This window comes from Genypterus blacodes, unplaced genomic scaffold (genome assembly GCF_046128005.1).
Source record: "Genypterus blacodes isolate CSIRO-AG114 ecotype Tasmania unplaced genomic scaffold, CSIRO-AGI_Gbla_v1 ptg000072l_1, whole genome shotgun sequence".
Lineage (NCBI taxonomy): Eukaryota > Metazoa > Chordata > Actinopteri > Ophidiiformes > Ophidiidae > Genypterus > Genypterus blacodes.
In genome coordinates this window covers 2,517,660-2,539,074 of record NW_027466882.1, presented here as the reverse complement: position 1 = coordinate 2,539,074, position 21,415 = coordinate 2,517,660, and the positions used below count along the sequence as shown (strand labels likewise).

Below are 21,415 nucleotides of genomic sequence, written 5' to 3'. Positions count from 1 at the left end.
AAACATATCTCATAACCAACCAGGTGTCCAAACTCAAAGTCTATGCATCATTAAGATATCTTTGGAATATCAATAGGCCCTGTTTTACCGCAGGACCTGCACAGCTTTTGACACCGATATGTTTTGGCCCCCTTTTCCTTTTTTTGTTGACCACAGCTGGTGGTTTTGTTACCACAAGTCAACAAGAATGCTTTGTAACACACTATATGATTATGACACAAAAAGTAATATTAAATGATTGCATTGGCATATAATATAACATAACATGATGATTTATACACAACAAAACGCCGGTGGGAAATTACTTTACGATTTAACAGTACAGTACAAACATACAATTTAGTACATGCCACTTAAGGTCCTTATTGAAAATTGTTTCTGTATAACTTCAGGTGAAAGAAGTAGGACAGCAGCTAATCTGTCTCAGACAACCCGGGTCTTATGTTGGATCATGACAGGACCGAAGTACTTGGAATCCCGAACCAAACACATCCGGGAAACATGGGCCAGGCGCTGCGACAAAGTACTCTACATGAGCTCTGTCAAGACTGACTTTCCCACAGTGGACTTGAACGTGAAAGAGGGAAGGGATAACCTCTACTGGAAGACAATCAGAGCCTTTCAGTACATCCACCAGAACCATCTTGACGAAGCAGATTGGTTCTTGAAAGCTGATGACGACACGTATGTCGTAGTGGAGAATCTACGATATGTTTTGTCAAAATATGATCCAGAGAAACCTTTGTACATGGTCAGAAGGTTTACTCCTTTTATCCAGCAGGGCTACATGAGTGGGGGTGCAGGATATGTCCTCAGTAAGGAAGCCCTCAGGCGTTTTGTACAGGGGTTCGAAACTGGGCAATGTAATCACTATTCAACCCTTGAGGACATGGCCATGGGGAAATGTATGGAAACCATGAAGGTGAATCCAGCAGACTCGAGAGACCTAAGAGGAAGACAAACATTTCATCCATATCCTCCAGACCATTACCTGGTTAGGCAGCCACCACGACCCAGACCATGGTATCTGCTTTATGACCACTACACTCCAATAGAGGTGAGGAACATTATGCATAAAACCTAATTTGAATGTTTGCCAAGTCTGAACTATAGAAACACGTGCATTTTAAGGTAATTTTGACCATTATTCTGAATTATCTAAGAATGAAAGGTGCCACACCAAAATCTGTTCATTATTCAGAACAGAGATAATTTTTTTGTTCATTTTGTTCTTCTGACATCTCTGTCCATTTATTAATAAGAACGGCACTCTTCTATACTGTGGCCATTGATTTAGTGTCAAACAGATAAATGCTCATTTCGATAGCCATCAAAGAAGTGGACATACAGTTCACCGTACATAGTTGTCAGGAACACATCATGATATACAGTTAATTCATGAGGTTATTAGCTTTTTTGTTTTGCTTAAAATGAAAAGACTTATTAGTTACTCACCTTAACTAAGGGTATTGTGGATTTTATGCATTTTTATTTGACTGTAGTACAGAGAACAGCCTCAAATGAGAAAGAAAAAATGTATTCTAGTTTTTTCTTCTTAAAATTGTCAGATTTTAGATGGCCCCTTGCTAAGCGTGGCGAAAATTCCATTGTTGTATCATCAAAGCTAACCGGTATCTGTGCCAACAGCATCTGTTACAATGGAACATTAGACTTCACTGTAACACCTTTTTCCAACACAATGCAATTATCAGTATGTTTTTACCTTGTGGTGTACTAGATTTGGATCGCTTAATCAGAAGACTCTCAGGTGAATCAAGGAGCAAATTAGTCAATGATGTTTGGCAGTGACACCATTTCATGGGAGTAGAAGTAGCCTTTAACAAACCGATATGCATGTTTTATGTAGTTGTAAATTCAAAGCCTAAAGTCCAATTTGTGATGTAACAAAGAATTTTGTTGATAGTTTAAAGGTCAAGTGTTGGTTTTATTTCAGTGAAAATATTATTGTAAGCTCTTTTAAATATTATTATATCTGCACTTTGTTTTGTTTTTTTCTCACTAGGGTCCAGGATGCTGCTCAGACTTTGTAGTATCATTTCACTACATCTATGCTGTTCAACTGTATGGTTTGGAGTACTTAACTTACCATCTGCGGCCATACGGGTATAAATACAGATTCAATCCTGAGGAACAAAATGAAAGTAATTCTACACTTAAAATCCGTTAATACTGTATGTCAGTGTCTAGATGAGCACGCCTGCCGTCAATACACAATGAAGTGGAGGAAATTATCCAAAGGTTTCCTCAGAGATTTATTTTGTAATATTGCCTGGGATTTAATTTAAGGGTTTGAAAACCAGAAAAGAGAGAGAGAGTTTTCTGAATATGTACTAACTGGATATTTAAACAATAAATGGTCACGATTCATACAGTATAATTATTGTTGTAATTTTTTGGCATTTTGAATGTGTAAATGTGTTAAAATGTGTAAAATTTGCTAAAGGCTTTCAAGAACTGATGGTATAGTAAAGTTATCCTTCCAAGTTCTGTTTTTTTAAGTGTAGATCTACAAAATATCACCTAGAGTGTGTAGTGACTTTGGGGGACAGATTTATATTTAACGTGTTAATTTATCAGTTGTGTAATTATTCTCAGCAAAGAGACCACAACCTCCTTTTATGTTGTAAGAGTAGTTGTTTGATCAGTTTATGTGTGTGCATGTGTGTGTGTGTGTGTGTGCGTGCACGTGTGTGTGTGTGTGCGCGTGTGTGTGTTTGTGTGTGTGTGTGTTTGTGTGTGTGTGTGTGTGTTTGTGTGTGCATGTGTGCGTGTGTGTGAATGTGTGATTTCACAGGGGAACAGTTGTGTCTTTTCACTGCTATTGAATACTGCTTTGTAAGGTAAGGGATAACCCTAAACCCAAGCCTGTACCAAACCATCCCTCGTGTTTGCTAAGAAGACAAGAGAGATGAAATTTTATTAATTTTATTATCCCGAGGGAAGTCACTCAGACTGACGCAGATAAACCTTTATCAAACAATCTGACGTGGCACCGATTTCTTTATATAATATAATATTACACAACAGACTGCACACTGTGTTAACACTGGGGGCAAAGTCCAGTACTGATGTGTGAAAGTTCTGTTATTGTTGATATGCAACAAATGCAGGATCCTCTTTCACAAAGCAGGATTAGGGAGCTGGCTAGCTAAAATCAAATCAAATCAAATCAATTTGTATATCCCAATAGCGAATACAATGTCTCAAAGGGCTCTAAAGTCCCACAACAACACACAGCTCCCAAGACAGCCCAGCGCTTTGTAAAAACTCATGTATAAGGAAAAGAAAGAAACCTTGGGGGGGCAGAGAGAGATTCCATAGCCTGGCATGGTCAATCAACTGTGCAATTGGAACCTGTTAAACCTGTTGTAACGGATTCAAAGGAGTCATAAGGAAGCAGTTCAACCAGGCAGAATCTGGTGTAGATCAGTTTATTGCCAACATGCTGTAGCAACAAACAGTGAGAATCAATTCCAGAGACAAAAGACTGAATTTCTAAGATTCGAAAAATCTACTTTTAAACGCTCAAAATGGTCCTTCCTAAGATCAGTAGCAATTTAATGTTTACACCCATTTTTATTTGCACAGATCATTATTGGTTAAATGTCCATTGGAGGCGTGTGGAGGTGTTGCCTGTGTCACATTTGTCCACACATGATACAGTATGACAAACATACTATGCATATTATACATAGTATACAAACATATCTCATAACCAACCAGGTGTCCAAACTCAAAGTCTATGCATCATTAAGATATCTTTGGAATATCAATAGGCCCTGTTTTACCGCAGGACCTGCACAGCTTTTGACACCGATATGTTTTGGCCCCCTTTTCCTTTTTTTGTTGACCACAGCTGGTGGTTTTGTTACCACAAGTCAACAAGAATGCTTTGTAACACACTATATGATTATGACACAAAAAGTAATATTAAATGATTGCATTGGCATATAATATAACATAACATGATGATTTATACACAACAAAACGCCGGTGGGAAATTACTTTACGATTTAACAGTACAGTACAAACATACAATTTAGTACATGCCACTTAAGGTCCTTATTGAAAATTGTTTCTGTATAACTTCAGGTGAAAGAAGTAGGACAGCAGCTAATCTGTCTCAGACAACCCGGGTCTTATGTTGGATCATGACAGGACCGAAGTACTTGGAATCCCGAACCAAACACATCCGGGAAACATGGGCCAGGCGCTGCGACAAAGTACTCTACATGAGCTCTGTCAAGACTGACTTTCCCACAGTGGACTTGAACGTGAAAGAGGGAAGGGATAACCTCTACTGGAAGACAATCAGAGCCTTTCAGTACATCCACCAGAACCATCTTGACGAAGCAGATTGGTTCTTGAAAGCTGATGACGACACGTATGTCGTAGTGGAGAATCTACGATATGTTTTGTCAAAATATGATCCAGAGAAACCTTTGTACATGGGCAGAAGGTTTACTCCTTTTATCCAGCAGGGCTACATGAGTGGGGGTGCAGGATATGTCCTCAGTAAGGAAGCCCTCAGGCGTTTTGTACAGGGGTTCGAAACTGGGCAATGTAATCACTATTCAACCCTTGAGGACATGGCCATGGGGAAATGTATGGAAACCATGAAGGTGAATCCAGCAGACTCGAGAGACCTAAGAGGAAGACAAACATTTCATCCATATCCTCCAGACCATTACCTGGTTAGGCAGCCACCACGACCCAGACCATGGTATCTGCTTTATGACCACTACACTCCAATAGAGGTGAGGAACATTATGCATAAAACCTAATTTGAATGTTTGCCAAGTCTGAACTATAGAAACACGTGCATTTTAAGGTAATTTTGACCATTATTCTGAATTATCTAAGAATGAAAGGTGCCACACCAAAATCTGTTCATTATTCAGAACAGAGATAATTTTTTTGTTCATTTTGTTCTTCTGACATCTCTGTCCATTTATTAATAAGAACGGCACTCTTCTATACTGTGGCCATTGATTTAGTGTCAAACAGATAAATGCTCATTTCGATAGCCATCAAAGAAGTGGACATACAGTTCACCGTACATAGTTGTCAGGAACACATCATGATATACAGTTAATTCATGAGGTTATTAGCTTTTTTGTTTTGCTTAAAATGAAAAGACTTATTAGTTACTCACCTTAACTAAGGGTATTGTGGATTTTATGCATTTTTATTTGACTGTAGTACAGAGAACAGCCTCAAATGAGAAAGAAAAAATGTATTCTAGTTTTTTCTTCTTAAAATTGTCAGATTTTAGATGGCCCCTTGCTAAGCGTGGCGAAAATTCCATTGTTGTATCATCAAAGCTAACCGGTATCTGTGCCAACAGCATCTGTTACAATGGAACATTAGACTTCACTGTAACACCTTTTTCCAACACAATGCAATTATCAGTATGTTTTTACCTTGTGGTGTACTAGATTTGGATCGCTTAATCAGAAGACTCTCAGGTGAATCAAGGAGCAAATTAGTCAATGATGTTTGGCAGTGACACCATTTCATGGGAGTAGAAGTAGCCTTTAACAAACCGATATGCATGTTTTATGTAGTTGTAAATTCAAAGCCTAAAGTCCAATTTGTGATGTAACAAAGAATTTTGTTGATAGTTTAAAGGTCAAGTGTTGGTTTTGTTTCAGTGAAAATATTATTGTAAGCTCTTTTAAATATTATTATATTTGCACTTTGTTTTGTTTTTTTCTCACTAGGGTCCAGGATGCTGCTCAGACTTTGTAGTATCATTTCACTACATCTATGCTGTTCAACTGTATGGTTTGGAGTACTTAACTTACCATCTGCGGCCATACGGGTATAAATACAGATTCAATCCTGAGGAACAAAATGAAAGTAATTCTACACTTAAAATCCGTTAATACTGTATGTCAGTGTCTAGATGAGCACGCCTGCCGTCAATACACAATGAAGTGGAGGAAATTATCCAAAGGTTTCCTCAGAGATTTATTTTGTAATATTGCCTGGGATTTAATTTAAGGGTTTGAAAACCAGAAAAGAGAGAGAGAGTTTTCTGAATATGTACTAACTGGATATTTAAACAATAAATGGTCACGATTCATACAGTATAATTATTGTTGTAATTTTTTGGCATTTTGAATGTGTAAATGTGTTAAAATGTGTAAAATTTGCTAAAGGCTTTCAAGAACTGATGGTATAGTAAAGTTATCCTTCCAAGTTCTGTTTTTTTAAGTGTAGATCTACAAAATATCACCTAGAGTGTGTAGTGACTTTGGGGGACAGATTTATATTTAACGTGTTAATTTATCAGTTGTGTAATTATTCTCAGCAAAGAGACCACAACCTCCTTTTATGTTGTAAGAGTAGTTGTTTGATCAGTTTATGTGTGTGCATGTGTGTGTGTGTGTGTGTGCGTGCACGTGTGTGTGTGTGTGCGCGTGTGTGTGTTTGTGTGTGTGTGTGTTTGTGTGTGTGTGTGTGTGTTTGTGTGTGCATGTGTGCGTGTGTGTGAATGTGTGATTTCACAGGGGAACAGTTGTGTCTTTTCACTGCTATTGAATACTGCTTTGTAAGGTTAGGGATAACCCTAAACCCAAGCCTGTACCAAACCATCCCTCGTGTTTGCTAAGAAGACAAGAGAGATGAAATTTTATTAATTTTATTATCCCGAGGGAAGTCACTCAGACTGACGCAGATAAACCTTTATCAAACAATCTGACGTGGCACCGATTTCTTTATATAATATAATATTACACAACAAACTGCACACTGTGTTAACACTGGGGGCAAAGTCCAGTACTGATGTGTGAAAGTTCTGTTATTGTTGATATGCAACAAATGCAGGATCCTCTTTCACAAAGCAGGATTAGGGAGCTGGCTAGCTAAAATCAAATCAAATCAAATCAATTTGTATATCCCAATAGCGAATACAATGTCTCAAAGGGCTCTAAAGTCCCACAACAACACACAGCTCCCAAGACAGCCCAGCGCTTTGTAAAAACTCATGTATAAGGAAAAGAAAGAAACCTTGGGGGGGCAGAGAGAGATTCCATAGCCTGGCATGGTCAATCAACTGTGCAATTGGAACCTGTTAAACCTGTTGTAACGGATTCAAAGGAGTCATAAGGAAGCAGTTCAACCAGGCAGAATCTGGTGTAGATCAGTTTATTGCCAACATGCTGTAGCAACAAACAGTGAGAATCAATTCCAGAGACAAAAGACTGAATTTCTAAGATTCGAAAAATCTACTTTTAAACGCTCAAAATGGTCCTTCCTAAGATCAGTAGCAATTTAATGTTTACACCCATTTTTATTTGCACAGATCATTATTGGTTAAATGTCCATTGGAGGCGTGTGGAGGTGTTGCCTGTGTCACATTTGTCCACACATGATACAGTATGACAAACATACTATGCATATTATACATAGTATACAAACATATCTCATAACCAACCAGGTGTCCAAACTCAAAGTCTATGCATCATTAAGATATCTTTGGAATATCAATAGGCCCTGTTTTACCGCAGGACCTGCACAGCTTTTGACACCGATATGTTTTGGCCCCCTTTTCCTTTTTTTGTTGACCACAGCTGGTGGTTTTGTTACCACAAGTCAACAAGAATGCTTTGTAACACACTATATGATTATGACACAAAAAGTAATATTAAATGATTGCATTGGCATATAATATAACATAACATGATGATTTATACACAACAAAACGCCGGTGGGAAATTACTTTACGATTTAACAGTACAGTACAAACATACAATTTAGTACATGCCACTTAAGGTCCTTATTGAAAATTGTTTCTGTATAACTTCAGGTGAAAGAAGTAGGACAGCAGCTAATCTGTCTCAGACAACCCGGGTCTTATGTTGGATCATGACAGGACCGAAGTACTTGGAATCCCGAACCAAACACATCCGGGAAACATGGGCCAGGCGCTGCGACAAAGTACTCTACATGAGCTCTGTCAAGACTGACTTTCCCACAGTGGACTTGAACGTGAAAGAGGGAAGGGATAACCTCTACTGGAAGACAATCAGAGCCTTTCAGTACATCCACCAGAACCATCTTGACGAAGCAGATTGGTTCTTGAAAGCTGATGACGACACGTATGTCGTAGTGGAGAATCTACGATATGTTTTGTCAAAATATGATCCAGAGAAACCTTTGTACATGGGCAGAAGGTTTACTCCTTTTATCCAGCAGGGCTACATGAGTGGGGGTGCAGGATATGTCCTCAGTAAGGAAGCCCTCAGGCGTTTTGTACAGGGGTTCGAAACTGGGCAATGTAATCACTATTCAACCCTTGAGGACATGGCCATGGGGAAATGTATGGAAACCATGAAGGTGAATCCAGCAGACTCGAGAGACCTAAGAGGAAGACAAACATTTCATCCATATCCTCCAGACCATTACCTGGTTAGGCAGCCACCACGACCCAGACCATGGTATCTGCTTTATGACCACTACACTCCAATAGAGGTGAGGAACATTATGCATAAAACCTAATTTGAATGTTTGCCAAGTCTGAACTATAGAAACACGTGCATTTTAAGGTAATTTTGACCATTATTCTGAATTATCTAAGAATGAAAGGTGCCACACCAAAATCTGTTCATTATTCAGAACAGAGATAATTTTTTTGTTCATTTTGTTCTTCTGACATCTCTGTCCATTTATTAATAAGAACGGCACTCTTCTATACTGTGGCCATTGATTTAGTGTCAAACAGATAAATGCTCATTTCGATAGCCATCAAAGAAGTGGACATACAGTTCACCGTACATAGTTGTCAGGAACACATCATGATATACAGTTAATTCATGAGGTTATTAGCTTTTTTGTTTTGCTTAAAATGAAAAGACTTATTAGTTACTCACCTTAACTAAGGGTATTGTGGATTTTATGCATTTTTATTTGACTGTAGTACAGAGAACAGCCTCAAATGAGAAAGAAAAAATGTATTCTAGTTTTTTCTTCTTAAAATTGTCAGATTTTAGATGGCCCCTTGCTAAGCGTGGCGAAAATTCCATTGTTGTATCATCAAAGCTAACCGGTATCTGTGCCAACAGCATCTGTTACAATGGAACATTAGACTTCACTGTAACACCTTTTTCCAACACAATGCAATTATCAGTATGTTTTTACCTTGTGGTGTACTAGATTTGGATCGCTTAATCAGAAGACTCTCAGGTGAATCAAGGAGCAAATTAGTCAATGATGTTTGGCAGTGACACCATTTCATGGGAGTAGAAGTAGCCTTTAACAAACCGATATGCATGTTTTATGTAGTTGTAAATTCAAAGCCTAAAGTCCAATTTGTGATGTAACAAAGAATTTTGTTGATAGTTTAAAGGTCAAGTGTTGGTTTTATTTCAGTGAAAATATTATTGTAAGCTCTTTTAAATATTATTATATCTGCACTTTGTTTTGTTTTTTTCTCACTAGGGTCCAGGATGCTGCTCAGACTTTGTAGTATCATTTCACTACATCTATGCTGTTCAACTGTATGGTTTGGAGTACTTAACTTACCATCTGCGGCCATACGGGTATAAATACAGATTCAATCCTGAGGAACAAAATGAAAGTAATTCTACACTTAAAATCCGTTAATACTGTATGTCAGTGTCTAGATGAGCACGCCTGCCGTCAATACACAATGAAGTGGAGGAAATTATCCAAAGGTTTCCTCGGAGATTTATTTTGTAATATTGCCTGGGATTTAATTTAAGGGTTTGAAAACCAGAAAAGAGAGAGAGAGTTTTCTGAATATGTACTAACTGGATATTTAAACAATAAATGGTCACGATTCATACAGTATAATTATTGTTGTAATTTTTTGGCATTTTGAATGTGTAAATGTGTTAAAATGTGTAAAATTTGCTAAAGGCTTTCAAGAACTGATGGTATAGTAAAGTTATCCTTCCAAGTTCTGTTTTTTTAAGTGTAGATCTACAAAATATCACCTAGAGTGTGTAGTGACTTTGGGGGACAGATTTATATTTAACGTGTTAATTTATCAGTTGTGTAATTATTCTCAGCAAAGAGACCACAACCTCCTTTTATGTTGTAAGAGTAGTTGTTTGATCAGTTTATGTGTGTGCATGTGTGTGTGTGTGTGTGTGCGTGCACGTGTGTGTGTGTGTGCGCGTGTGTGTGTTTGTGTGTGTGTGTGTTTGTGTGTGTGTGTGTGTGTTTGTGTGTGCATGTGTGCGTGTGTGTGAATGTGTGATTTCACAGGGGAACAGTTGTGTCTTTTCACTGCTATTGAATACTGCTTTGTAAGGTAAGGGATAACCCTAAACCCAAGCCTGTACCAAACCATCCCTCGTGTTTGCTAAGAAGACAAGAGAGATGAAATTTTATTAATTTTATTATCCCGAGGGAAGTCACTCAGACTGACGCAGATAAACCTTTATCAAACAATCTGACGTGGCACCGATTTCTTTATATAATATAATATTACACAACAGACTGCACACTGTGTTAACACTGGGGGCAAAGTCCAGTACTGATGTGTGAAAGTTCTGTTATTGTTGATATGCAACAAATGCAGGATCCTCTTTCACAAAGCAGGATTAGGGAGCTGGCTAGCTAAAATCAAATCAAATCAAATCAATTTGTATATCCCAATAGCGAATACAATGTCTCAAAGGGCTCTAAAGTCCCACAACAACACACAGCTCCCAAGACAGCCCAGCGCTTTGTAAAAACTCATGTATAAGGAAAAGAAAGAAACCTTGGGGGGGCAGAGAGAGATTCCATAGCCTGGCATGGTCAATCAACTGTGCAATTGGAACCTGTTAAACCTGTTGTAACGGATTCAAAGGAGTCATAAGGAAGCAGTTCAACCAGGCAGAATCTGGTGTAGATCAGTTTATTGCCAACATGCTGTAGCAACAAACAGTGAGAATCAATTCCAGAGACAAAAGACTGAATTTCTAAGATTCGAAAAATCTACTTTTAAACGCTCAAAATGGTCCTTCCTAAGATCAGTAGCAATTTAATGTTTACACCCATTTTTATTTGCACAGATCATTATTGGTTAAATGTCCATTGGAGGCGTGTGGAGGTGTTGCCTGTGTCACATTTGTCCACACATGATACAGTATGACAAACATACTATGCATATTATACATAGTATACAAACATATCTCATAACCAACCAGGTGTCCAAACTCAAAGTCTATGCATCATTAAGATATCTTTGGAATATCAATAGGCCCTGTTTTACCGCAGGACCTGCACAGCTTTTGACACCGATATGTTTTGGCCCCCTTTTCCTTTTTTTGTTGACCACAGCTGGTGGTTTTGTTACCACAAGTCAACAAGAATGCTTTGTAACACACTATATGATTATGACACAAAAAGTAATATTAAATGATTGCATTGGCATATAATATAACATAACATGATGATTTATACACAACAAAACGCCGGTGGGAAATTACTTTACGATTTAACAGTACAGTACAAACATACAATTTAGTACATGCCACTTAAGGTCCTTATTGAAAATTGTTTCTGTATAACTTCAGGTGAAAGAAGTAGGACAGCAGCTAATCTGTCTCAGACAACCCGGGTCTTATGTTGGATCATGACAGGACCGAAGTACTTGGAATCCCGAACCAAACACATCCGGGAAACATGGGCCAGGCGCTGCGACAAAGTACTCTACATGAGCTCTGTCAAGACTGACTTTCCCACAGTGGACTTGAACGTGAAAGAGGGAAGGGATAACCTCTACTGGAAGACAATCAGAGCCTTTCAGTACATCCACCAGAACCATCTTGACGAAGCAGATTGGTTCTTGAAAGCTGATGACGACACGTATGTCGTAGTGGAGAATCTACGATATGTTTTGTCAAAATATGATCCAGAGAAACCTTTGTACATGGGCAGAAGGTTTACTCCTTTTATCCAGCAGGGCTACATGAGTGGGGGTGCAGGATATGTCCTCAGTAAGGAAGCCCTCAGGCGTTTTGTACAGGGGTTCGAAACTGGGCAATGTAATCACTATTCAACCCTTGAGGACATGGCCATGGGGAAATGTATGGAAACCATGAAGGTGAATCCAGCAGACTCGAGAGACCTAAGAGGAAGACAAACATTTCATCCATATCCTCCAGACCATTACCTGGTTAGGCAGCCACCACGACCCAGACCATGGTATCTGCTTTATGACCACTACACTCCAATAGAGGTGAGGAACATTATGCATAAAACCTAATTTGAATGTTTGCCAAGTCTGAACTATAGAAACACGTGCATTTTAAGGTAATTTTGACCATTATTCTGAATTATCTAAGAATGAAAGGTGCCACACCAAAATCTGTTCATTATTCAGAACAGAGATAATTTTTTTGTTCATTTTGTTCTTCTGACATCTCTGTCCATTTATTAATAAGAACGGCACTCTTCTATACTGTGGCCATTGATTTAGTGTCAAACAGATAAATGCTCATTTCGATAGCCATCAAAGAAGTGGACATACAGTTCACCGTACATAGTTGTCAGGAACACATCATGATATACAGTTAATTCATGAGGTTATTAGCTTTTTTGTTTTGCTTAAAATGAAAAGACTTATTAGTTACTCACCTTAACTAAGGGTATTGTGGATTTTATGCATTTTTATTTGACTGTAGTACAGAGAACAGCCTCAAATGAGAAAGAAAAAATGTATTCTAGTTTTTTCTTCTTAAAATTGTCAGATTTTAGATGGCCCCTTGCTAAGCGTGGCGAAAATTCCATTGTTGTATCATCAAAGCTAACCGGTATCTGTGCCAACAGCATCTGTTACAATGGAACATTAGACTTCACTGTAACACCTTTTTCCAACACAATGCAATTATCAGTATGTTTTTACCTTGTGGTGTACTAGATTTGGATCGCTTAATCAGAAGACTCTCAGGTGAATCAAGGAGCAAATTAGTCAATGATGTTTGGCAGTGACACCATTTCATGGGAGTAGAAGTAGCCTTTAACAAACCGATATGCATGTTTTATGTAGTTGTAAATTCAAAGCCTAAAGTCCAATTTGTGATGTAACAAAGAATTTTGTTGATAGTTTAAAGGTCAAGTGTTGGTTTTGTTTCAGTGAAAATATTATTGTAAGCTCTTTTAAATATTATTATATTTGCACTTTGTTTTGTTTTTTTCTCACTAGGGTCCAGGATGCTGCTCAGACTTTGTAGTATCATTTCACTACATCTATGCTGTTCAACTGTATGGTTTGGAGTACTTAACTTACCATCTGCGGCCATACGGGTATAAATACAGATTCAATCCTGAGGAACAAAATGAAAGTAATTCTACACTTAAAATCCGTTAATACTGTATGTCAGTGTCTAGATGAGCACGCCTGCCGTCAATACACAATGAAGTGGAGGAAATTATCCAAAGGTTTCCTCAGAGATTTATTTTGTAATATTGCCTGGGATTTAATTTAAGGGTTTGAAAACCAGAAAAGAGAGAGAGAGTTTTCTGAATATGTACTAACTGGATATTTAAACAATAAATGGTCACGATTCATACAGTATAATTATTGTTGTAATTTTTTGGCATTTTGAATGTGTAAATGTGTTAAAATGTGTAAAATTTGCTAAAGGCTTTCAAGAACTGATGGTATAGTAAAGTTATCCTTCCAAGTTCTGTTTTTTTAAGTGTAGATCTACAAAATATCACCTAGAGTGTGTAGTGACTTTGGGGGACAGATTTATATTTAACGTGTTAATTTATCAGTTGTGTAATTATTCTCAGCAAAGAGACCACAACCTCCTTTTATGTTGTAAGAGTAGTTGTTTGATCAGTTTATGTGTGTGCATGTGTGTGTGTGTGTGTGTGCGTGCATGTGTGTGTGTGTGTGCGCGTGTGTGTGTTTGTGTGTGTGTGTGTTTGTGTGTGTGTGTGTGTGTTTGTGTGTGCATGTGTGCGTGTGTGTGTGTGAATGTGTGATTTCACAGGGGAACAGTTGTGTCTTTTCACTGCTATTGAATACTGCTTTGTAAGGTTAGGGATAACCCTAAACCCAAGCCTGTACCAAACCATCCCTCGTGTTTGCTAAGAAGACAAGAGAGATGAAATTTTATTAATTTTCTTATCCCGAGGGAAGTCACTCAGACTGACGCAGATAAACCTTTATCAAACAATCTGACGTGGCACCGATTTCTTTATATAATATAATATTACACAACAAACTGCACACTGTGTTAACACTGGGGGCAAAGTCCAGTACTGATGTGTGAAAGTTCTGTTATTGTTGATATGCAACAAATGCAGGATCCTCTTTCACAAAGCAGGATTAGGGAGCTGGCTAGCTAAAATCAAATCAAATCAAATCAATTTGTATATCCCAATAGCGAATACAATGTCTCAAAGGGCTCTAAAGTCCCACAACAACACACAGCTCCCAAGACAGCCCAGCGCTTTGTAAAAACTCATGTATAAGGAAAAGAAAGAAACCTTGGGGGGGCAGAGAGAGATTCCATAGCCTGGCATGGTCAATCAACTGTGCAATTGGAACCTGTTAAACCTGTTGTAACGGATTCAAAGGAGTCATAAGGAAGCAGTTCAACCAGGCAGAATCTGGTGTAGATCAGTTTATTGCCAACATGCTGTAGCAACAAACAGTGAGAATCAATTCCAGAGACAAAAGACTGAATTTCTAAGATTCGAAAAATCTACTTTTAAACGCTCAAAATGGTCCTTCCTAAGATCAGTAGCAATTTAATGTTTACACCCATTTTTATTTTCACAGATCATTATTGGTTAAATGTCCATTGGAGGCGTGTGGAGGTGTTGCCTGTGTCACATTTGTCCACACATGATACAGTATGACAAACATATTATGCATATTATACATAGTATACAAACATATCTCATAACCAACCAGGTGTCCAAACTCAAAGTCTATGCATCATTAAGATATCTTTGGAATATCAATAGGCCCTGTTTTACCGCAGGACCTGCACAGCTTTTGACACCGATATGTTTTGGCCCCCTTTTCCTTTTTTTGTTGACCACAGCTGGTGGTTTTGTTACCACCAGTCAACAAGAATGCTTTGTAACACACTATATGATTATGACACAAAAAGTAATATTAAATGATTGCATTGGCATATAATATAACATAACATGATGATTTATACACAACAAAACGCCGGTGGGAAATTACTTTACGATTAAACAGTACAAAACCAAGAGCTGTTGTCAATGTGGAATATATCTTGGAATAAAAAAGAGCCTCAATGGCTCTGTTATCCAGATGAATTTGTTTAGCTCAGAGTTTTAGAGCTGGTGTATTGTTTGATTATATTTGTATGATTAGACTGTATGATTACACTGTATGATTTGACTGTATGATTTGACTGTATGATTTGACTGTATGATTTGACTGTATGATTTCAATAGGGTCTGGGACTCCATTTCCTCCTCAGTCTGCTCTGAGATGATGAGAGAGGAGGTTATTGAGAAATATGCTGTATCAGTGAGATATACTGTGATCTTTCCTATTGCTATGCAGAATAAACCACAAGTAATGTGAAGTTTGGTGTCCAAGGAACATTTATACACAACACACAACACAGGGTAATCACAAAGAATAATCAAGTGTTGTTTCACATTTGACCCTTATCTGTATGAGACTGGTGTTAGTTGGGGTCCCCCCATCATTTCTAATAATTGTAGACAGCACCTGTAGTTAGACATGAATTTGTCATGTCATGTCAATGTAATTTTTTCAAGCTCCTTCAAATAATTAAACATTAAAATTAAAAAATGATGTGTATACAATTCCAGGACATTTGCAAGAGAAATAAGGCAATTCTGACAAGCAAGGTACATTACAAAATGAGATGAGGTTCCCTGATGACTGCAGTTCAGTATGAAACTTACTAAAACAGATATGCACAGCATGACTACTTGTCCAAACTGATAATACACTGTAAGTACAGTTTGAGCAAGATGAGTGCAGTTTGAATGGAGAATTAGTGTGTACTTCTTTCCATTACTTCACTAGTGTCAATTCACAGAGCTGCTGCTGACTTGAGCTTTGGTCAAACATGTGAATTACGGCATCAATCCATTCTAATCCACAATGAGGTTGATGGCAGCATGTTAGCTTTACACACACTTTACTCAAGAGTGTGTTTTGTGTAAGTGCAGGACTTCCTGCAGTTAACTTCAGTTTCAAAGTTGTTTGCGTTGCCCTCACAGCCTCCATACCAAAACTGAGCACATGCATTGGCCTCAGGATCGTAATACCATTTCACCATGTACTGCCTACAGGGGCCAAGGTCCAGCGGCTGAGTGCATCCCACATCTGAAAGAAAATTTGTTTTATTTGTATAAGATGGAAAATGCTACAACAATTTAATTAGTATTTTACATGCTTCAGGCCCTATATTATACCTGCCACTCTTCAAATGCCACCACACTGAAACTGTGCAGCTTCATATGTATACAGTTTATTTTTGCATGCAGCCAATTTTAAACATGGAAATATTTTTTAATGTTCAAATATTCATCTTTGTTTTTTTTTTCTAAAAAGGACCACTAAATCACAAGTTGAAATAAAGGAAAATGCATAAAACTTGTTCAATAACTGCAGTAAGATGTACGCGTGTAGCTATTTTTTGTAGCCCCCCATTGTATGTAACACATACAATAGAATTAACTCTGTAATTCATCACAGTGTGGGTCTGCCACTCCCATAGTGCCACACTCAGATATGATGGAATGCACTTCAACTTGCAAAGCAAACAGACTATATGATGAGTATGTATCGCTCAACTGCAGCAAACGCTAGCAATATGTTCTCATATCAGTAGAGCACACAAAGGCCATCACATTTATCCAGATGATATGGTGAAGGTGTGGGATTGTTAAACATTATCAGAGTGGTGTGCGTCATCTACCTTTGTGCTTCTGTTTACCTGGTTTGTTGGTCAGTGGTGAAACAGGAGAGGTGCTCACCACCTGTATGCTTGCATTTGGAGAGCCGGCCATTAAATCTGCTGGAGGGGGCTGCTTCCCAGCCCTCCCCGAAGAGGCAAGCACAATGCCTGCCAGCTCATTCAAGGGCTCCTCAGGGAGGTTTTTGTCAACAACTCTTGATTCAGGGGGCAGCGGAGAGGAGAGTGTCTCTGTCCCTGCTGAGATTTCAAGCTGCCAAATAAAGAAAAATAAAAGAAATAAGAATTAGGCAAGTAACAACACTGTCAATGTATGTTTACAGAATTGCCCATGTTTCCATGCAGCCACTGCTTTCTCTTTCAATTTAATGAAAATCAATGTGTATTTGGAGATGACAAGGCTAGTTTTTCTTCAAATCTAAATATGCTTGATATGCAGATTATAATTTCTAGTGATTTGTAAAATGGATAACTTCTCCTCATCTCAACATGGTCTGTGTTTTGTCTCAAAGGCATGTGGAGTGTTGGCTGAAAATTGTCTGACAGTGTGGAATAAGACATTTACTTTTACTTTCCATAATTATGCTATTATTAAAAAGTAAAGTAAAATGATCAACAGCTTATTGAATTTTACACATGCAGTTTTTCTAATGTAGCGTAATGTAGATTCTACTTATATAAATAAAATCATTTTTGAATGAGATGTCTCTACTTTTATTCAAGTACAGCGTCAAGGTGCTTGCAGGTTATCATTGAATGATATACATCAACATGTAGTTCATTCGAATGCCATATTTATTTGCCTGTCTGCTGCAACTTAACATGCTACTGATGATTGCTTCACCTAATGAATAAGTTCTGTTCAGTTCTGGTGCTAAAAAAAAGGAGTGTTCTGTAATAAAGGAAGCCAGACAGATGTATTTTGTTGGTCATCCTTCGTATTTTGTTTTTGTTTTTAGTCTGTGATGGAAACATCAAATTTCTCCACTGACAGAAAGCATCTGGCTTTGCTGTGACTGTTTTGTGACCATTTGATCCAAATCATGTTGTTAGGGTGAATGTATTAACTTGCAGTCAATTTGTCATGGCGGTGGGACCGATGTTTGCGGCGGCCTCTGCTGACACTGACAAACTAATCAGAGCTGTTCAATCAGGCAGACGATAGCATATCTACAACCTCAAGTTTCTGTTAAATATAAGAAACCACTGCAGGAGCCAAAGACCATGAGAGCTAGGTTGGGTCACCAAGCTTTGCCTGGTATCCTAAGCTGCGCAGATGGGACTACCCCATGAAGATCACCGATGCTGTGACAGGACTCAGAAGCAAGTGGTGCAGAGATATTAATGCTAGGCTAAGGGTTAACCCAATCAAACCGTCTATTCCCACCTTCGTAACCGTCTTGTTGCCGAATGTTTGCTGTTTGGACTCTAAGATGGATTACATCAGCCTGTGGACATCCAATCAACGAGGAGTGAAGGACTGCTGCCTTTTTGTGTTCACTGAAACGTGAATGACGGAAAACCTAAACAACTCTGCAACCGAGCTAGCAGACACTGAAATGTCAACCTTTTTTCCATGAGAACTGTGCCCGCAAGCGCAAGTGTAAAGCAGGTCATGGGAGAACTTTATAACACTATCAGCAGATGCATTTTACTTTGTTGCAGGGAATTTCAATTAGGCAAGTCAAAAGTCTGTGTTGCCTTAAGGAAACAATACTCTGGATCTTCTGTACACAAACATTAAAAATGCGTACAAAGCAGCCCCCTTACCCCACATTGGCAGCTCTGATCAATTGACTGATGCCTGCATATAGAGCCAGAGTGGGACAGTAACCAGTAACTGAAGGACAGGAGTGTGGCTAAAAGACGCTGTTCCAGCACTACAGGGCTACTTTGAATGCACACAATAGCGCATTTTTGAGGATGCTGCTGCATCGGGGGCTATATACAGTAGCTATGGCTGACAGGAGAGGTCCATTCACTGCTGAGGACTCAAGATGCTGCCTTCAGATCTGGGGTCACAGTAGCAAACAGGGTGGCAAGGAACTACCAGAACAGAGGAATCTGAGAGGCAAAGAAGCAATATGGGGAAAATCTGGCAAGTCACTTCACTGACAACAAGGACACATGGCACCTCTGGCAGGTATTCCAAACAGTGACTAAGCCTACTGCAAGAACAGACTATAAAGATCCCCCCCTGAGGTATAATCAGTATTTTAAAGAAATAAGCCCATATCTATAATATTTTCTCAAGCATATACATTACATGTATGTTTTCCTCCTTTGGTATCTCTTGCAAGGTGGCCTCATCTGGAGCCTCACTGTAGATTTCAGTGGTTGGTAGAGGCATCGGCAGAAAGGAGTTTGGAAAAATTGGAATTGTGTCATCTTGCTCACAAATCCAACTCAAAATTTTTCCTTCCAGAGCTGTACCAAAAAGAATTACAATTAGACAAAACATTGAAATAATTATGGGCTTCATGGCTTGACGTTGTTTTGTGTTTTCTGGTAAATGCTAACAATCCTACATTTTATTCTTCTGTTTCGTCCTGTTTCTGAAATGGGGTATGCAGTAGTAAAATCTTACTAACTTAAAATGTCAAAAGGGGTACACTTTTTCTAAGCAATTTCCTTAGCTAACCACTTTAATTAAGAATAACCAATAAATGTTGAATATTTGTTGTCAATGATAGGATTGTTTAGAGCTAATACTATGTAATATTTTCACATCACCTGTAAAAAGGTGTGCATTTGAAAAATATATACTTACAACCAAGCAAATTAGTCAAACAAGTCTGTTACTACCCGGACACTCACTGGATTTCCGATTCAGAAACAAATTGAAAAGTCAATTTTATAACACAGAATGTGGTTTGTAGAAATATGTCTCAAATTCATATGCAGTTATTTTCAGTTTTAGGTCAATAAAGCAAAGGTATACAAAAATGAAGCACTGAAACCGTTGCAACCATCGTGTTTGGGAAACAAGAGGGTTACCTTTAAAGGGAACAACATGACACAAAACATAGGCCTTCCAATGAGTGTCCACACTTGAATATCAAAGATGTCCTCTCTTGACACACATTCAGCAAGACACGTATTTCAGAACACCTCCTCTTAAAGCCGTAGTGATAGTTTGGTAAAATTTCCCTTGTTAAACCTTTGTATAAGGGAGGCAAAGTTTTGTCCTGTGCTGTTGTCAAATTCCTGTAACAACACCAAAATAACAACACGTTTACACAACAGAGGAAACAGCAACCATGAGCTGCTCAGTGTGGGAAAGCTCCAAAGCATTACCGAAACCATCTGACAGCAATGCCAGATGGGTTTGGACATCCACATGTACCATGTTTGCATTACAGAATTTGACAGGATACAAAACCCAACTCAATAGAAGTTGAGACAGTGTGTAAAGTGCAGATAAAATACAGAAAGCAGTGTTACCTATATTTGATTGAAATGTGCAAATATAAGATAATTCATGTTTTAACTGATCAACTGAACTGATCAACTTAAGCAACAGACTTTCAAAATAATTATAATAATAATAAAAACTGCATTAATGCTCTATAAAATAATTGTCGGCACATTGTTCTAACCACCTCTTGACGTCACCACATGGGCTCGGAAATACTTTGGAAAAAAATAACATTTCCACCACCTCGAGCGCATTAGAAATGGTCAGATGCAGAGTGGAAGCGTGTATTGTGGTCTGAAGAGTCAAACTTTCATATTGTTTTTTGAAATAAAAGTCTTCTTTTCTCAGGACCAAAGAAGAAAAAGGACCATCCCAACGCTAAGTTCAAAAGCCAGGAACTGTTGTGGTACTTTTACTGTATATGTTGCAGGCATCAAATTGAATGAATGTATATTTCCAATATATATTTCCAGTTGATCAATCTAAACATGAATTATCTTGTATTTGTACTGTTAAGTTAGGTAAGAAAAAAGCATTCTGTTTTATGAACACATTGTCTGGGATTGGGGTTTGTAATATACCACTGATTCTTGAGAGTCGGGACAAAACATGTCCCACATAGACAAGTCTTATTTATATCAAAAATAAATTAATTAATAATGATTGACATGCTCACAAAGTTAGATCTAAAGGAATTGTGAAACTGATGTTCTGTTTAAGCATAGATAATTACTTTTTTGAGGGATATTTGTTTAAATGTATGACCAGTTTTTAAGGTAAACATGTGAATTTATTAAAAATGTGTTTTAACCTCCAGCCTGCACCTTTACATGGTTAAATAGCACAGATCTTAATCTACATGAATATATAACTCTTATCAATATAGTGTACATTTTCAAAAAATGTTTTTCAGAAAGTGTTTTGTCCCGACTCTCAACAATCAGTGCTACATGAACCATTATAACCACAAAAGATTGTTAAGGGGACTTCCAGGTTCCCTGAAATAAAGACCATACATGCCTTAAACAGGGAAACCTCTAAAGATACACCAAGTGGATCCTGCAGG

General features: G+C 38.1%; 5 protein-coding genes across 5 annotated transcripts in view; 4 read left to right on the top strand and 1 right to left on the bottom strand.

The window, feature by feature from the left end:
* The first annotated feature begins 395 nt into the window (after nucleotides 1-395).
* On the top strand, nucleotides 396-3,871 carry LOC143005713 (glycoprotein-N-acetylgalactosamine 3-beta-galactosyltransferase 1-like). Its single transcript, XM_076157067.1, has 2 exons — nucleotides 396-1,057; nucleotides 2,024-3,871. The coding sequence occupies exons 1-2, from the start codon at nucleotides 452-454 to the stop codon at nucleotides 2,186-2,188; spliced, it is 771 nt and encodes a 256-aa protein (XP_076013182.1). The 5' UTR covers nucleotides 396-451; the 3' UTR covers nucleotides 2,189-3,871.
* A 245-nt stretch (nucleotides 3,872-4,116) lies between these two features.
* Nucleotides 4,117-6,495, top strand: LOC143005786 (glycoprotein-N-acetylgalactosamine 3-beta-galactosyltransferase 1-like). The gene is made up of 2 exons (XM_076157171.1): nucleotides 4,117-4,778; nucleotides 5,745-6,495. Exons 1-2 carry the CDS (start codon nucleotides 4,173-4,175, stop codon nucleotides 5,907-5,909), a joined length of 771 nt encoding a protein of 256 aa, XP_076013286.1. The 5' UTR covers nucleotides 4,117-4,172; the 3' UTR covers nucleotides 5,910-6,495.
* Nucleotides 6,496-7,837: 1,342 nt separating this feature from the next.
* Nucleotides 7,838-9,695, top strand: LOC143005714 (glycoprotein-N-acetylgalactosamine 3-beta-galactosyltransferase 1-like). Its single transcript, XM_076157068.1, has 2 exons — nucleotides 7,838-8,499; nucleotides 9,466-9,695. The coding sequence occupies exons 1-2, from the start codon at nucleotides 7,894-7,896 to the stop codon at nucleotides 9,628-9,630; spliced, it is 771 nt and encodes a 256-aa protein (XP_076013183.1). The 5' UTR covers nucleotides 7,838-7,893; the 3' UTR covers nucleotides 9,631-9,695.
* Nucleotides 9,696-11,558: 1,863 nt separating this feature from the next.
* On the top strand, nucleotides 11,559-14,073 carry LOC143005720 (glycoprotein-N-acetylgalactosamine 3-beta-galactosyltransferase 1-like). The gene is made up of 2 exons (XM_076157077.1): nucleotides 11,559-12,220; nucleotides 13,187-14,073. Exons 1-2 carry the CDS (start codon nucleotides 11,615-11,617, stop codon nucleotides 13,349-13,351), a joined length of 771 nt encoding a protein of 256 aa, XP_076013192.1. The 5' UTR covers nucleotides 11,559-11,614; the 3' UTR covers nucleotides 13,352-14,073.
* Nucleotides 14,074-15,302: 1,229 nt separating this feature from the next.
* The window catches only part of col28a1a (collagen, type XXVIII, alpha 1a), a 35,302-nt gene continuing 29,189 nt past the window's right edge, over nucleotides 15,303-21,415 (bottom strand). Inside the window, exons 31-33 of the mRNA XM_076157091.1 lie at nucleotides 19,198-19,358; nucleotides 16,953-17,184; nucleotides 15,303-16,339 (exon numbers count right to left, since the gene is read on the bottom strand). Coding sequence (XP_076013206.1) covers nucleotides 16,152-16,339; nucleotides 16,953-17,184; nucleotides 19,198-19,358 — 581 coding nt within the window. The 3' untranslated portion in view covers nucleotides 15,303-16,151. The remainder of the gene's footprint in view (nucleotides 16,340-16,952; nucleotides 17,185-19,197; nucleotides 19,359-21,415) is intronic.